Source organism: Bombyx mori, chromosome 9, assembly GCF_030269925.1.
Source record: "Bombyx mori chromosome 9, ASM3026992v2".
NCBI classification, from domain to species: Eukaryota; Metazoa; Arthropoda; class Insecta; order Lepidoptera; family Bombycidae; genus Bombyx; species Bombyx mori.
The window spans coordinates 596,596-614,367 of record NC_085115.1 but is presented as its reverse complement, the minus strand read 5'-3'; the positions used below and the strand labels follow the sequence as shown (position 1 = coordinate 614,367).

At 37.6% G+C, this 17,772-nt stretch overlaps 2 protein-coding genes across 4 annotated transcripts; both read right to left on the bottom strand.

The window, feature by feature from the left end:
• Positions 1–704: 704 nt before the first annotated feature.
• LOC101743526 (2-acylglycerol O-acyltransferase 2-A) lies at positions 705–10,570 on the bottom strand. Its single transcript, XM_004922893.5, has 5 exons — positions 10,449–10,570; positions 5,684–5,911; positions 4,805–5,248; positions 3,320–3,510; positions 705–2,592 (listed from the first exon to the last, which is right to left on the bottom strand). Exons 1-5 carry the CDS (start codon positions 10,499–10,501, stop codon positions 2,435–2,437), a joined length of 1,074 nt encoding a protein of 357 aa, XP_004922950.1. The 5' UTR covers positions 10,502–10,570; the 3' UTR covers positions 705–2,434.
• Positions 10,571–12,828: 2,258 nt separating this feature from the next.
• Positions 12,829–16,391, bottom strand: LOC101747019 (uncharacterized). 3 transcript variants are annotated; one of them, XM_004922834.5, is made up of 5 exons: positions 16,279–16,391; positions 15,912–16,151; positions 15,113–15,250; positions 13,674–13,875; positions 12,829–13,079 (listed from the first exon to the last, which is right to left on the bottom strand). In XM_004922834.5, the coding sequence occupies exons 2-5, from the start codon at positions 16,123–16,125 to the stop codon at positions 12,923–12,925; spliced, it is 711 nt and encodes a 236-aa protein (XP_004922891.1). In that variant the 5' UTR covers positions 16,126–16,151; positions 16,279–16,391; the 3' UTR covers positions 12,829–12,922. The 3 variants fall into 3 exon arrangements, with proteins under 3 accessions (XP_004922891.1, XP_004922892.1, XP_037868747.1); XM_004922835.4 differs by having other exon boundaries at positions 16,275–16,372; XM_038012819.2 differs by having other exon boundaries at positions 15,912–16,330.
• Positions 16,392–17,772: the final 1,381 nt, after the last annotated feature.

Genomic DNA, 17,772 nt, shown 5'->3' with positions numbered 1-17,772 from the left:
AGCTCGGCCATGACCTGCTCATTCTGATTCGAAGAGTTGGACCCTATGCAACACACACTCCGTGAGCATGACGGCCAATAAAAACAAGAATGAGCGTCTAGGGCAATGGATACCTTTGCCAATATCAATCTGAGCCTTAACTTCTATACCTAATTGCAGTGTTTGAATATCAGTAGCGGAGTACAGGGAAGCGATACAAACAATCCTCAGGGTCGAAACGACAGGCAATTGTATGCCTTAAGATATTAGAAAAGATCGAGTTTTTATGTATTATAGTACTAGCCGTACTCGCCCGCTTCGTTGGGCACTTAAAATTACATTATTATTTATTCTCGTTATTATTAGGGAGTCCAACACTCATATAAATATTAGCCTATCCATTAAATACATGTATTTTTTACATGGATACCAAGTTTAAAGTGAATCGGATGCATGGTTCAGTAGTTATAACGGAACATCCGTAAAAACCACTATTGATTTATATATTAGTATAGATTCTCGTGTCCTAGTCACAATAACGTGAGCAGTTGCAAAAGAATCACCTCAAGACGGAGCGCTCCGCGTATCAAAAATGAGTCAATTTTATGACGACATCAAATTACAGTGAAATTTCTTAATGACGCTGCTCATTCGTCTGCGGGTAACTGCGCTAATGTCGACTACACACATTGGGCCACTAGGAAATAATCAAAGGAAAATACACATTTCAACAAGAAAACATTTATTAAATTTCTCATTCGTTCTGCTTCGTTGTTAAGTTACTGTTAATAAGAACGTGTCTGAAGTTAATATCGAAACTTCTAGAAAACAATTCGGCTGTGCCCAGCTTTGCTGACCTCCACAGGCGACGGTAACCACACACGGTTAAGTGGGCCGTCAGCCCGTTTGCCAAAAGGCCCAAAAACGATATTAACCAGCTTCAAGCTTGTTACAATAAATATTTGTAATAAATACATCAATAGAACAATCACACCCAGACTACAAATAGTTAATGTCATTAGTGCGTTATATGTTTATTCCTCGTTTTTATCAACTGTTGATTACTTAACAGAACTGATTCTGGCTATAGCTCAGTGACCCCTCGCTCCAAATCACTAATCCTATCGCGGTTCTAGTTATTGTTGGTCGATCAATTAATTAAGTAAACATATAAATATCGAACTTTTTTATTGGTGGTAGGACCTCTTGTGAGTCCGCACGGGTAGGTACAACCACCCTGCCTATTTCTGTCGTGAAGCAGTAATGCGTTTCGGTTTGAAGGGCGGGGCAGCCGTTGTAACTATACTTGAGACCTTAGAACTTATATCTCAAGGTGGGTGACGCGTTTACGTTGTGGATGTCTATGGGCTCCATTAACCACTTCACACCAGATGGGCTGTGAGCTCGTCCACCCATTTAAGCCATAAAAAAAAATACCTAAGTGTAACATATAAGTATTACCACCAGCACAGCAAATGGGCCTCTCCCGCCCTGTCACTTAGGAAGATTTACTTCTCTACTGAGTTACATAGAAACCTCATTCCACGAAGCCCTTAACGCGGTCAGAGACATAACAAAAAATGAAACCCTGTCTAAGCACGATGCTCACGACCCTCAGCAGTGAGGAAACGACGCGAGTAGGAGAAGGAGACACGCGCTCCTTTTATTTACTATTCACTACTTGTAGTTTCCCAAGCCTCATGAGGCCACGACCCTCAGCACTGAGGATTATCGACGCAAGTAGTAGAACTTATTTTAAACTTAACAAGATACAGATCTAAAAATCATAATAATAATATAATAAGTCGTTTTTTTATCAAATTCAACAAACGCATCATCAGCCGATTGTCTAAAGTACATTTTGTGAAAATGCATATTGGCTGCATCATTATTTTCTTCCTTTAGACATGTAGGTAGGCGTTACGTCATTGCTAGACTGAACTTGAATGACAATGTCACTACAATAACCTTTACCACCACACACACACACCAATATATTAAATTTAATTAGCAAAAAAAACAGCCTTATGACTACTGAAATTAAACTTAAAAACGTTTTTGAATAATTCTGTGTCGAAAATGTTTTCTTCTCAAAGCCAAATATTAATATTTATTTACTAATTATAGTATACTATATTTTATTTACCAACTCAGATCATCTGTTGACACGCAAAACAAAATAAATCAACTATCGCTAGGTAAGCATGATCTTGCTTAAGTCAATGCCTAATGTTTCTCATTGTAAATCATTCGAAAAATCGTCCTTGCAGAACTTTGCAGAATTTTCTAAATATATGAACTGTTTACACAGATCTTATCGCATAGAAATTGCACTTAAGTTGTAACAAAAATTCATTTTTTAAGTGGCCTATTATTATTTTTTTTGCTAATTAAAAACTTGTGGTGATTAATACAGCTACTCCAAATTGTTTCACAATATTCCCTCAGCCTTGTACTAGGTGATGACAAGCTGTACTTCCTCGTGATTCTTCAAGTACTTGGATTTCTCATTCTCGAAGAGTTGAACGAGCCGCCTCGTGAACTCCGCGTGGACCTCATCCACTTCCTCGTCTGTAGGGTCGAGATTCCTCTTCACCTCCATCGGAGTACCCACTGCAAAAACACGTTTTGTGAATCAACAATTGTTCAACAAGCAACAGTTAGCTGCACACCTAAAATTCTTTCAAAGTATTCTTTACGACCAAGCGTCACGGTTTATGTTTCACGATACATGATCACCTAAAAAAAGCGCCCGGTGTGCTCGTATGTATTTTATTTTTTCATTGTTTAGATTTGAGGACGATTTCATTCACCTGGTATTAAATGGTTACTACACAACAACAAGGTAAATGCCGCTACCCACCTTGAGAAATGAGTTTTAGATCTCAGTTCCATAATACAAGTATTACCCTACCAGGGGTTTACTGATGGTGGGACCTCTTGTGAGTCCGCACGGGTAGGTGCCACTACGCTGCCTATTTTTGCCGTGAAGCAGTAATGCATTTCGGTTTGAAGGGGCAGCCGTTGTAACTATACTGAGACCTTAGAACTTACATCTCAAGGTGGGTTGCGCTTTTACGTTGTAAAATTCTATGGGCTCCAGTTATAAGCAATAAATAAAAAAAACTGATGGAATATGTGCGTCCACATAAGAAGGCACCACAACTGTCTTGTCTATTTCTGCGGCAGTCGCTATATGATCTAAGACTTCTAACTCGGCTCTAAAGATGCATGGCAGTCAATAGGATCCGGTGACCAATGAATAAAGCGGGGAGAGGTCAGTTAGTTGGTTTCAAATTCATAACAATTCCTAAAAACTTGACAATCAAGTGCATCTCACCCACTGTTGTGACAGGGTTCCTCAAAGGTACAACACCAAAGGAATATTGGAACAAGCCTCTTCCCAAAGGGAAGACCGATGCTATGCCGGTGTGTCGGCGCAGCTTCTCCTGAAACCTCCTCACTAAACTATTGTGAAGAGGTCGGAAAACTTCATTTTCGCCAAACGAAAAGACAGGTACTAGAGACGCTCTGAAATGTGTAATATTGATCAGAATATTAACACTACATGACGTTATGTCAGCGTGAATTCAGTACCAAGCTATAGTTTATACTCTCAATGTAGCGTGTTGTAGCACGCATTGCTTAATGTGAGCCCGTCGTCTAGAATTTACCAAAGTTTCATCCGCCATTGGGGCAGATAACTGCGCGCATCCACAATGCGTTTCGTGAGATTTTGTTCGTTACAAACAATTCGAACTTCCCTTCGTTTTCTAATCGCTATAACAAATCCCTCCTCAACGAGGTTTGAAAGGATTTTAAGTAATAGGCAGTTGTTCAGTTGTGCCCGTTGCTGATGTATATGAACATCAGACCCAATCGCCATCAGATTTGCCTCTCTTCATCTGCTTTCTTCGGCAGTTTTTTTTTCGATCTTTGCTGATCGCCTTGAGATGCTATATCACCGTTACCCTAGCGTGTAGGTGAACTCTCAGGGCTCAAACCGGCTAACATTAGCCCTGGCAGAGCAGTCCTTCGCAGAATCTACCACTGAATCGGAAACGCGACCCACAGAGAAGATTCGGCGATAAACTCAGTGGGCTGTGTCTCTGGGTTAATTTACTCATCGAGCTCTTCGTCGCAAGCGAGGGGTTCGGCGAGGACGGACCACGGCAGTAAAAAAGCTGGATCATAACGTACAAAATAATTTGTAAAAGAAATATGCTTCATACGATAGAAAGAACACGAGCCCTTCAATTGGCTGTAAGTGTCTATCTACGTCTAAGTCTTTGCCTACGAAATTGCTGTTTAGTATATCGAAGGATAATGTCGTTTCTACATACTATATGTTTTTTTTCTATGAATCAAAATATGGACCCATAGAATCGATGCATCAGTGCCAGCGCAGTGGCCATTTTTGCATGCCCATATAGAAAGAAGTTAAGCATACCGGAATCGTATGCTATCAGGTATACAATATGAGATATTCCGAGCCACACATGAATTACGTTTGAAAATGCCAGTATTGTAAAACGGCAACTTCATAGACCTATTATTAACCATAAAGAATATACGGTCGAGTTAACGATATTTATCGTTAACTCTAATAATAACTTATGTTGACTACTATTTAGTAGTCAACATAAGTTATTAATTTAATTAGTAGAAAATCATTGTGCTCAGTGCGAGTTTTTTAACGTAGCCCTTCGTTTGCCGCTAGGGGCGCTGTTCCAACTCCATACAAATTTGAGTTAACTTTTGCGCTATCGAGAACGTTAAAAATATCGTACTAAGCACTCTGAGTGCGAGAAACTCATTCACTTACCCCGACTTCATGGCGATTCTAATAAATCCTTTTCGCCTGCTGAGAATGACTATGTACTTCCCAGGATGTGAATCCAGCGCCTCAGCGGCTCCCCCGACCATCATAGCCACGCACTGCCCCTGGTATCTCTTCGGGTTCAACATATACAACAAACTCTCCTGTGATGGCGCACATGTACCCAAAGACAGGATTACGTCTCTGGCAAACGGAACGAGGAAATGTCTCCCGAGGATCACCAAATGAGGCGTCAGGCCCGGGAATAGCTTGTGGAAGTCGAGCGCGTTCGTTGCAAAAGAACAAAACGCGCCCGACGACAGCACGCCGTGAGGGAAGCACGCGAAGAGGTAATTCTTAGATGGATCCAACTCTGCTGTCTTAACTAATTTGATAGGGAAGAAGTCCCGGAAATAATTCCACCAGCCCCAATTTCGAACCCATTGAACTCTGTAAACATTGAAACTTGAAATTATTATTTTTAGTAATTTTGCCAGAGCTTAACCTAGATAAGCCCAGCCAGTGTCAGGTAGTTATCAAACGTGGATGCCGCCACTCGCCTTGAGAAACGAGGTTCAAACTGGAACGCATGATGATGCGACAGATGATGATAGTTATTCTTGGGAGTTTACATTAAAAAACAAAGGGGTTACCATTTGTTTTTGAATGTACTGTATTCTCAAAAATATCAACTCCGGCTGAGTTGATATTTAGTTAGTCTATATTTTGTTCTGATATCATTTGTCCCAAAAAAAAGGTTCCGTAGTCAGGGTCACGGTGAGGTCAGTCAGGTAATCTGATCAATAAGGCAACAAGTGGACGAGGAGGCGATATCTCGAGAAGTTGTTTGTCGATTGTATACAGGAAAGTGTCTCACAAACTCACGTTCGGCCGCCTTTATGGCAAATCCCAATGTCGCTCATCATCCACACAGCATACAAAAAGGCGAGCCACCAAAAACTGGAGTACAACAGCTTGATGAAGAAGTACAGCATGATGCCTTCTCCAAAGATAGCTAGAAATACCCAGGCGGCCACAGCAAGGGTTTGAAGCCGACGATGCATTGGCACGTCTAATGGCGCCCATTCTATTCCGGCTGATTTAGACACTTGTCTGTGGAAAACGAAAATTAAAAATTAAATGTTGTATTAAAAAGTCATCGACGTCTATTAATTATTGAAAGGTGAAAACGAAATACAGAATTGTTGAGTAATTTATTGCAATAAAGACCATGGTGCTAAATATCTGATATTTTTTTATTTTTTTTTTTTTGCTTAGATGATTGAACGAGCTCACAGCCCACCTGGTGTTAAGTGGTTACTGGAGCCCATAGACATCTACAACGTAAATGCGCCACCCACCTTGAAATATAAGTTCTAAGATTTCAGTATAGTTACAACGACTGCCCACCCTTCAAACCGAAACGCATTACTGCTTCACGGCAGAAATAGGCAGGATGGTGGTACCTACCCGTGCGGACTCACAAAGGTCAGGACCAGCTTAATTAATTATTTGTTAGTAAGTTATCAATGAACCAAAACCGGTTATTTGTAAAATTAGTTCGTAATTCGGCAACAGAATGCTTTAACAACTTTAAAAAAAGTACTACACGCCTTTGTTACAACTTACAAATTTCATATCTCACGTTACTTTTGATTGAAAACTAAAATTACAAGAATCGTCCCAATAACAAGAATTTTAGTTTTTGTCTGAAAATGTCGCAAAAGATCTCATGGTTACTTGACTTTGACACATTGAAGGTTTTTTAATACGCTTTTATTAGCTTCAGACCTATGTATGTTTAGTATATTGTGCACCAAACACGCGGGATGAGATGGCCTATTTTGTTCCCGCGGTGCACATACTATTTTTTCTCCTACCAGGCCGAAAGTTCGTGGAGTACTGAGCTGGGGTCCGGTGGCGAAGCCCTGGCGGGGGGTAGGGGGGGCGGAGCCCCCCATACTCAGAAAAAACAATTTAACTGTTTTTTAATTTTTAAATAAACTACTACTAAGTGAATAAGAGCTATCTGATGAACTGGTCTTTGTTTAATACTTCACTATTAAATTTTATTGCCTTTTGTTTCTTTCATTTTTACACTAAACACAATATAGCAAATTACCCGAGCACAACAACGGCGGAGAATTTTAGAATTTTCTTACACTATTTTTATTATTTATTTATTAAAATTTATTTTCTATTTTTTTAGTTAGATTTTCTATAAAAGCGTATTTTGTTAGTTTTTTTAAACTATTATTTATTTCTATTACCTACAATATTTAGTATTTTTTCTAGTGTTCGTATTTAGAGTAACCAGCTGTCAAAGTCTTATCTAGTTTTTTGGATATTGCATTTCTGGATGTTCTTTCTTCCTTCTTATTTGTAAATATATAGCACGAAAAGACGCGGATTTAGACAAGTACCCAGCTGAAGCCGAATATTGCGCGTTTCAGATGCGCATTTTGGCAGAACGCCGTGTTCGTATGTGCAACAGTATCTGAGATATGGATGACGATGATATAAAATGTCAGGAATAATGTTTTTATTTATTTAATCCACTGTACTTCATGAAGCCGGTAGTTTCGTTTGGAGCTTAGAAAGAAGTACGAAACTATTTTTATACACTATCGATGCATCAGGTACACGATAAAATAGGGAAAACAGATACTTGATAACATCCCTTATCATATATTACCATAACGGCCGAATGATCACGATAAACTTTTCGTCTGACTCATAACAAAAAATCCGATTATCAATGAAAAACTTTTATCTAGGTTAATTTATAAATGTCGTACAATTTGCTACACCCAAACTTAAGGCTGATTCATAAGGAGTTTTTTTGAATTCGAACGGAGCAAATAATATTATAATAGGAAATGTGATTTGTCATATTAAAGTGAATCGTATGATAAATAATTAATCAGCCTTGACTGTTACCAGGACGATAAAAACACGTCAACGGCGATATTCAATTTGACATTATTAACCGTAATCCGCCTTTAGTTGTCTTATTCCGCATCTTCATCGATTAAAGTGAAGCCCTGATCGTAAATCACCGTTATTGTAGTGCAGTGCCAGAGACAGTCAAGTCACGGCCTCCTTCTCAAGCCTCCTTTGAAGAAAAGCATCTCGTAGAAAAGTTGGGGAGTTCGTGGTGGGGCTTAACACTGCTGAATCCGCGGATCATTTTAAAAGGACTAGAGGTCCCGCAGTAGTCGAAATTCGACTATAATTAATTGGAATTGTAAGTTTGTACACTATTATAATTGTATTTTATACTTCTATAATCACAAATTTCGCCAAGGCTACACTATAAAAAAATATTAACAAAGACAAACAAAATATAATCTATTCTCAATTTCACAACATACGTCAAGAACAAAAGTTTGACAATAAATAGTATGCATGCGTGTGTGCGTCAAATACATGGTATGTAGTGTGTGTGATGTTTTTTTTATTGATTTAATGTATCTTTTATGCATTATTTAGAAAAAATATTAGCATTGTGCACTTCTTCTCTATATTCTCTATAAATGTGGAAAATTTCATACTCCTCCGTCCGCGCAATTTTCGTAAAAAGGGATACAAAGTTTTTGCTTCACGTATTAATATATAGAGAATAATAACAAACAATTCGGAAGTTTGCTATGCTCTTTGTTGTTGAGTGCTATGACAATAACTTGTCTTTTTTTTTATTGCTTAGATGGGTGGACGAGCTCACAGCCCACCTGGGGTTTAGTGATTACTGGAGCCCATAGACATCTAAAACGTAAATGCGCCACGCACCTTGAGATATAAGTTCTAAGGTCTCAGTACAGTTACAACAGCTGCCTCACCCTTCGAACCGAAACGCATTACTGCTTCACGGCTGAAATAGACAGGGAGGTGGTACCTACCCGTGCGGACTCACAAGAGGTCCTACCACCAGTAATTACGCAAATTATAATTTTGCGGGTTTGATTTTTACTACACGATGTTATTCCTTCACCGTGGAAGTCAATCGTCGACATTTGTTAAGTACGTATTTTATTAAAAAAATTGGTACCCGCCTGCGGGATTCGAACACCGGTGCATCGCTACATACGAATGCATCGGACGTCTTATCATTTAGGCCACGACGACTTCAAAGGACTTCAAATGACGACTGTCTGTAATGAGAGCTCAAATAAATGATGTTTTAATAAATTAATAGTCCCCGTATCAAGTGTACCTATTATATTTATAGACCTGTCCCAAAACGATACTGCAACGAAATTGGTTAAGGATACCTGAAGGAAACCGGCCTTATAAACTTTCTGTCGTACTTTTCGGAACCACATTAATCAGCAGCTGTTTAAGCCGTCTGGCTTAGGCTAAATGGGCCTATCCCCCGACAGCTCTAAACCCCTAATGGACTCATTCAACATCCATGACTGATATTCCACATACAGTACAGATATACAACTACGTTCAGGATAGCCTGCAGCGTTTTGAAATATTATCATCGGTTTTTTTTAAACTTATTTTGAATATTTCCTCTTCTCTCACTTTTTAATTTTAGTATTTTCTGATGAGGTCGCGCGGCGCGGTGTCATCAATCCATCGCGCGGCAGACTCGATATTAAAAAAATGAACGGATAAGACCGTATCGCTTTCTGACTCGGTAGCAGCACCGCCTGGACAGTTGGTCAGCCTGTTAACCCGACCACACTAGCCGATACCGAGTCGTTTTCACCGACGACTCTGTCGGTCAGACATCCTTGAAGTTTGTCTGGTTACAGTATTCACTGTGATCGCCCCCACCTACCTAGTTTTAATCCCGGAGGAGACTCGGACGTTCGGGTGAGGATGCAGACGAGTTGTTTATTGTATGCCTTTTAGTCTAGTAGGGTAAGGGCAGATTGCAACTTTACTTCTCAATAGATAAGGAAGAAAATGAGTACTCTTATTTCGCACAATAATTCTTTGCCTATTGAACTTTTTTAATAATTATAGTTGTGATATTGCAAGCACTTAAATATTTTGTAAAGGAATCGTAAACGCAAGATCAGTTATTTGAAAAATTAACAGCTACAATTGGGTTGACAGCTACAATTATCTTCGTAGTTTGTGATTAAGCAATACAATAATAACTAACAATTAAATGCTTCGTGTTAAGAATCCGTGAACTACTAATATGCAATAAGCAGTAATGCGTTTCGGTTTGAAGGGTGGGGTAGCCGTTGTAACTTTACTTGAGACTTTGAACTTATATATCAAGGTGGGAGGCGCATTTACGTTGTAGATGTCTATGGGCTCCAGTAACCACTTAACACCAGGTGGGCTGTGTCCACCCATATAAGCAATAAATAAAATAAAATAAAAATTATAAAAACTAATAAATGAATCGTAGTAAATTGTTTACTTACACAATTTTGTATTTAAATGTATTCAACATATTATAATAGCAAAAATAACAGAATGTACTATATATTAAGGTCTTATATATTGAACATTTTCATAGGTTTGCAATAAGTGTTTCTTTTAAATTTGAAATGCCATTGATTTGGCCAAAGTCAAAATAAATAATTTAAATAAATAATTTATAAACAGAAATTAGTTTACTGTTAGAATTAGTGTCAATAAATGACATTTTTGCGTTTTTAAACAAGCTACATCAGTCACATACCTGAACATTTTTATGACCATTTCAAACACAATTAAACTTCGTAAGTCCTCCATTTTGAACGCGTCCGTGCATTAGTTATCGTGACGATAGACTGAATAATAAAATTCATCAATGATACTGATAATAATCTAGTTTATCTAATATCATAGGGGTTTTACGCTCTTATTGATTTAACCAAAGATTTATTTGCAACATATTAGGTCCTTACATAATATTAAATTGGCGTTTAGTACGGGAGGAACATAAAGTCATTTGTTTTTTTTTTTGTAAAATATATTTAATTAATTAAAGTATGCACTGTTGTTATCTATGCACTTATGCCATCTCATAGGTAGTTCATTAGGTAATCCATTTACTAAAAAAACCATCGGGGGCGATAATCAATAAACTCTGAAGCGGTTTGGACTGCCGTATCGGAGTTGAATTTTTTTCCTTGTAAGAAGTTGTCCAAATTCCGGAAAAAATGGTAATCTGTTGAAGCAAGGTCCGGGGAGCACGGTGGTTGTCGCAGACATTCCAATTGTAGCTCATCTAACTTAGTGGTTGTTTGTTGTGCAGTGTGTGGTCTTGCGTTGTCGTGGAGCAGCAGTGGCCTAGAGCGATTGACCAATCTCGGTTGTTTAGCAGCTAGTTCTTACTTCGTGGATTGCATTTGCTGACAGTAGATGTCTGCCGTAATCGTTTGGCAAGATTTTAACAAGCTGTAGTGAACGATACCAGCGCTAGTCCACCAAACACTCACAAGTAACTTTTTCTGAGTCAATTTTCGTTTAGGGCAGGATTTGGCTTTTCTTTTTTTTTATTGCCTAGATGTGTGGACGAGCTCACAGCCCACCTGGTGTTAAGTGATTACTGGAATCCATAGACATCTACAACGTAAACGCGCCATACACTTTGAGATATAAGTTCTAAGGTCTCAGTATAGTTACAACGGCTGCCCCAACCTTCAAACCGAAACGCATTACTGCTTCACGGCAGAAATAGGCAGGGCGGTGGTACCTATCCGTGCGGACTCACAAGAGGTCCTACCACCAGCTGGGTCTCCAGGGTTCAGCCATTGCGACGAGCGCTTCCGATTATCGTACAATGTCCACTTTTCACCACAAGTAATGATTCGATTTAAAATTCCTTCGTTATTGTGTCGGTTGAGCAAAGTATCACAGCAGTCGACGCGTGTTTGCAAGTTCGATTCACTCAATTCATGAGATACCCCTCGTTCAAGTTTTTTTTAATTTCCCGATTCGCTTCAAGTGGATTAATACAGTTTTATCACATATCCCGAAGCCTGCAGCTATCTCTGAAGTGCTTTGTGTTGGATCCGCTTGCACAATAGCCTTAATTCTTCATTTTCCACTTTGGTCTCCGGCCGCCCACGGGTTTTTTTTTTTATTGCTTAGATGGATGGACGAGCTCACAGCCCACCTGGTGTTAAGTGGTTACTGGAGCCCATAGACATCTACAACGTAAATGAGCCACCCACCTGGGGTATAAGTTCTAAGGTCTCAGTATACTAGTTACAACGGCTACCCCACCCTTCGAACCGAAACGCATTACTGCTTCACGGCAGAAATAGGCAGGGTGGTGGTACTCCCAAGAGGTCCTACCACTAGTAATTACGCAAATTATAATTTTGCGGGTTTGATGTTTATTAGGTACACGATGTTATTCCTTCACCGTGAAAGTCAATCGTGAGTATTTGTTGAGTACATATTTCATCAGAAAAATTGGTATCCGCCTGCGGGATTTGAACATCGGTGCATGGCTATATACGAATGCACCGGACGTCTTATCATTTAGGCCACGACGACTTCTGGCTGAGTTCTGAAGGTCGAAATTTCCAGAACGAAAACGTTGTAACCAAAAACGTGCTGTGCTTTCTTTTGCGACACCAGCGCCGTACACATAATTAGCCCTTCGAGCTGTTTCTGCAGCACTGGGGCCACGGTAGAACTCGTACTCGTAAATATACCGATATTTAATGTTTCGGTTCCGTTCATGTTTTCCGTTGTGCGGAAATAAGCAACGCCAAAGAAAAAAATAATGAGGAAAAATCTGCAGTAGGCAGCGGCTTGGCTCTGCTCCTGCCATTACTGAAGTCCATGGGCGACGGTAACCACTCACCTTTAATTCACCTCTAATTTCTCAACAATACGCGATATTGTAAAGAACGCCTTTGTGGTTGTCGCTATCAAACTTTTAAAGAGTTTTACCTCTATTAAACGATTACGAATAACAACTTTTGTCACTCTCTTGTAACATGCTTTTATAACTCCGATAGCTCGTTATCAATCAAACAGTAAATTTTTACATGGCTAAACAATTTTCTAATATTTCTCAGAGAATTAAAGGAACCTTATGAGGTTTATGAATAAAATAGGCCTTGATTATGACAAAAATATATATATCTAAATATTCTAACGTTTGCTTTTGAAAAATTTATTTCATTTAACAGTTAATCTGTCTTCGTCAGAGTTTCAAGCACAGTCACTCTCGATGATGCTCCTAAAATGTTTAATCCGTTCTTCTGTTTCAGTAATACACTCCTTAATGTCCTTGTGCACTTCAGTATAGGCTTTGATAGACTGGTTGGTTTCTGTGAAGATGTTCTGTAGTATTTGTAGATGTAGTATCCTGGCAATGAGTTATGATTTCATTTTAATATGAAATAAACTAAGGAATATTTACATAGGAATTCAGATATATGTAAAATTTGATTTTACCAATGCCGTTTATTAAAACAAGATTAATGAGTTTCTGTTGCCTTTCAAATACGGCTAAAAATGGCATCTTTTATTTGCACAGCAGTTACACAATAGCACAAGTAACAAGATGGCATGTTGACATATTAGTGCCTCTTGTGCAAACTCACAAATAAGTTCTAACATTAATAATTTGATCTTGTTTTCACTGCACAATGTTATTCCTAATCACAGAACAACTACTTACTATTGCTCTGTTACACCCCAAGGATTTGAGCCACAGCATAGTCACATCACTAGTACTTTATTTTTTATTGCCTTTGTAGGCAGACAAGCATACGGCCTACCTGATCGTGAATGGTTTCCGTCGCCCATGGACTTCAGCAATGCCAGGGGCAGAGCCATGCCGCTGCCTACTACCACTACTACTACCACCATATCTTACCGATCATGCCACAGATGCTTTGCCAAGTTCATTTTGGGGCTTCTTTAGCATTGTCTTTTAAATAACATTTAAAAAACTCACTTAGACTTCAGTTCCAGTACCCTAGTCTTCAGAGTCAATAGTTCACTGGAATCATCATTGAACTTGGACACTTCTAAAAGCCTATGGTTGAGCCACTCCATCATAAGTTCTACTTTTTCATTCTCCTGATCTTTAAGCTTGTTTAATTTAGTGTCTATACTCTCTTTCAATGCTTTGATTTTTTCTTTTTTACTTTCATTTGCTGTAAATTAGAAATTGGTGATTTTGATTGGTGAAAACAAGCAGTACTCCTGTGAGGCAAAACTTATGCTTTCTAAAGCAGAAGTCTTTGTCTAGAGGTGAAGCATCAATTCAATCTGTTGAGGACTTTTTTTACTTGGCTTTGCCCTCCACACAACTCTGATATTGAGCTTCTACCCGAATAACAGTTTCGGAAGGTTGCAAGAGCACACCGAATTGCTGACCTATAACAATTTGGTGCTATTTAACCATTAGAGTGCAAGCCTGTGTCTTCAATGGCTGAACTAAATTAAATTCAACTCATTTAGAGCCAAGGCCCAGCGTCATCCATAAAATGTATCTTTGATCATTTCCCCTCCATTATGCTCCCAGAGAGACTCTAATTGCTGATATATTATACATCTCCAGTGCTGTCATGCCTTTGATATTTAGGATAAAACGTATGGGTAGGGCTTTGTGGAATGTCACAGTTAATAGTCATGGTGTTGGAACAGTAATCAACAATGATGATTGTGATGCTCCATCCAGCCAAAAGACTAGTAATCTACTTGCAGATTCCCTTGGATATTCTGAAAGCTGGTTACTTTTACAGAAGTATTTTTTACTAAACTACATCTAAGACCTTTTGAGATATTAAGGCTAACAACAAGAGTTTCACCCTTGCTCTCCAAGACTTCAACCAGCTCAATATTAAGGTATACAAGAGATTGCATGCAAAGCAACCATAATGGAAATAATATTGTTATTCACAGATCAACTGTTTATCCTCAAGATACTCATGGAGTTGCATATTTATAATTTGCTATAGTTTGCTGAAAAACAAGGAAATTATTGTGATAGCCCTGTAACTCAACTAACTCAGGTCTTAACATTTACTTTGTAGAGTTAGGGTGAACTTGGGCTATATTCCACAAAGAACCCTGTTGGTTTCCTAAGAGAGGCGATATGCATGGGCAGTTATGAGGAGTCAAGGGGAGGGGGGGAGGTATTCAAGGGTCCGTTATCAAATCTCACTCACCCAGCTTATGGATATTGAAGAACGAGCTTCCACCTGACCGCACGCTATACGAGTATACAATTTAGGCTGGTAGGCAGCGACTTGGCTCTGCCCCTGGCATTGCGGACGTCCACGAGCGACGGTGACCACTTACCATCAGGTGGGCCGTATGCTCGTCTGCCTACAAAGGAAATAAAAAAAAAATTTAATTCCTAGATTAAATTTAAAAAAATTATCTTACATGTGTGCCTTGACAGTTTAAGTTGTTCCAGTTGCGTGACTAGCACGGGTAACTTGTTCTGTATCTTCTGTAAAAACACTTCATTTAGTTCAATTTGTTCCTCAAATGTTAGTTCAGTTGAAATATGTTTTAGAACACCTGAAATTATGTTTTTCAAATAATATTTTTTTGTCCTTATTTCTGTAGTAGTAGCTCATGTTCTCCCTTCATTAATAATAAAATCTTCGCTTTATATCAGAGCTTATTAAGTGATTCTATTCTTGTTAGTAAAAAAAAACAATAGTGTATTAATTATACTATATGAAGAGGTGAACTACTGTTTGATTTAAGCAATATTTTGCTTAATATGTGATATTTATCTTTGTAGTTAAAGGTCCATTTTATTTGGTATCAACAATTCGATGTTTTTAATTGAACTTCAACTAAGTTTACCCCAAGTAGCTGAATAAGTTTTTTTGTTATAGTATATTTTTTAAAGTTTTAAACTTTAAACGGCTCTTGTGTAAAGTTGCAACAAAATGGTGCATAAACCAAATAGGCTTTCATACCTCGAAATATACAAAAAAAAAAAATTGTTTGACAATTCAATAAACAGAAAACGAAAGATTGCAAATATTGTTGAATAAGTTGGCGTTTATAATTTTTTTTATTCATATTAAGAATTATTTTGGATCTATATTTTACGCGCAGTCATTTTTTTGTAACTAATTCACATTGTGGTGTGTAGGGGCTTCGGCAATCATATTTAAAAACATTGGGCCTTAAATTCGTTTATTTAACAATACAGTAAAAAAACTACCCAGTAAAGTAGATGTATTTTCGTCTGCCGTGCTCATTTTGTGAAGACTAGAATACTTCTCGAGATTACATTCTTGTATTATTTTGGTGATTTTGGATTTAATTTTAGTTGATAAAATTTGTTCAGAACACACTTCTTTGATCATATCTAAGAGAAAGTTTTCTTTAATATAATTTTTCTCTGCTGAATATTCTGAGTTCGTCGTTATTTCCATCTTGTTCTTTTGTTTTATTGCTAAAACTTGAATATATATTAAATATTAAAGAACATGCAAATTATATGATGATACATGAGTAATAAACTTCTTTTAGAAATTATTTAACGAAAGAGAAAATATTTCTAATAAAAACTTAATGTTTTTACCTACGTTAAAAACTTTTGAACTGTTTTGTTTGAACCAAATTCAAAAACTTCAAAACGAACAAAGATTTTTTTTTGTACCATTTTTCCTTATTAAGAAAGGCAAAGGGAATCTAAGCCCATACAGCCTCGAGCATAGATAATACAGAATACCTATTTAAGAGAACGAAGTGGGTACCTAATATACCTAAAACCATATGACCATTTGCAACTCAATTTTTTAGCCCATCGTGATTGATCTTTAATAAAGATTGGTCACATCTCAAAGGGCTTCAGAAGTGTTTTCGTAAAATTTTGTAAATTTTGTTACATTAAAATAGTTTGAATTTAATTTGCAACACTAAAATGTTGAATGGTTCATAAGTAGAATAAAAAAGAAACATAATAGCTGGTAATAATAACAAACAAAACAATTCGTGAAAAATCATCATTCCATTTCTGTCAAATCAGTGTTTTTATTATTATATGAAATGTTATAATTGTTATTGTAAAATTTGATTTGAGGCCCGATTTCACTTAGGTGAAATTATCAGAGTTATATCTATTATCTATGTACGTAAGGCCTTAAAGCCTTATTACATTTGGCTAAATTTAGTCGACTGAAATAGTAGGACGACGAAGTAGGACTTGTCGTGTGTGTAAAAGGATGGCCCCAGTATTGTCTAGACAACAAAAAATTAGTCTTGGTGTAGCCCTCGCTGTCGGCTCAATAGAAACAAAAAAACAAAAAGAAGAATATGGGTAAAGAAATATGTATTTATTGCTGTGCGGAAAGTTAGCAAATATGAAGATTATGAATGATTTAGAACCAGACTTCAGACTTCTGAAATTATCTACGAATGGATTCGAGATCGGTTGACTTAATATTAAACCTTGTGACACCGTTTCTTCAAAATCAGGATACTATCCTACAAGATATTAAAAGTTCAAAAGAAAGATTGGTTGTTACATTAATTATGATTTCTTGCACCAGGAAATTCGTATCAAGATTTAAAATTTAGTTCTTTAATATCCCAACCCCTGCTGACAAATAGTATCCCTGAAACATGTCAGGCTATTTATAAATGTCTGGCATATTAAATAAGGGTGACAGAAATAAATACTTTTTATTCGGAAGTAAAAAACAAAATAAAACGTCTACGCACGGAAGGCTATGGGACGACTGAAATCATTATGTAAGTAAATAAAAGCGGTTACACCTTTCCAAATGCATTTTTAATTAGGCTTCTAATTTAGTCAGTCAGAAACCATCTTTGCTACTGAATTTAGTAGGCTAGCTTACTGAATTCTAGCTTACGTTTCATTGAATTCAGTAGCGGCTGAATTTAGTCGACTAAATTTAGCCAGGTGTAATAAACCTTTTACAGCAAACAGCACTCTTCTTCTCTTGAAACTACGATTTGAAATGATGTCTGTAATTTTAGTGTTTAGATCACGTTGGCATTCAGGTTATTGTAAAGTGACGGATGTTTTTGCTTGTTATACTAGCACTTTTAATAAA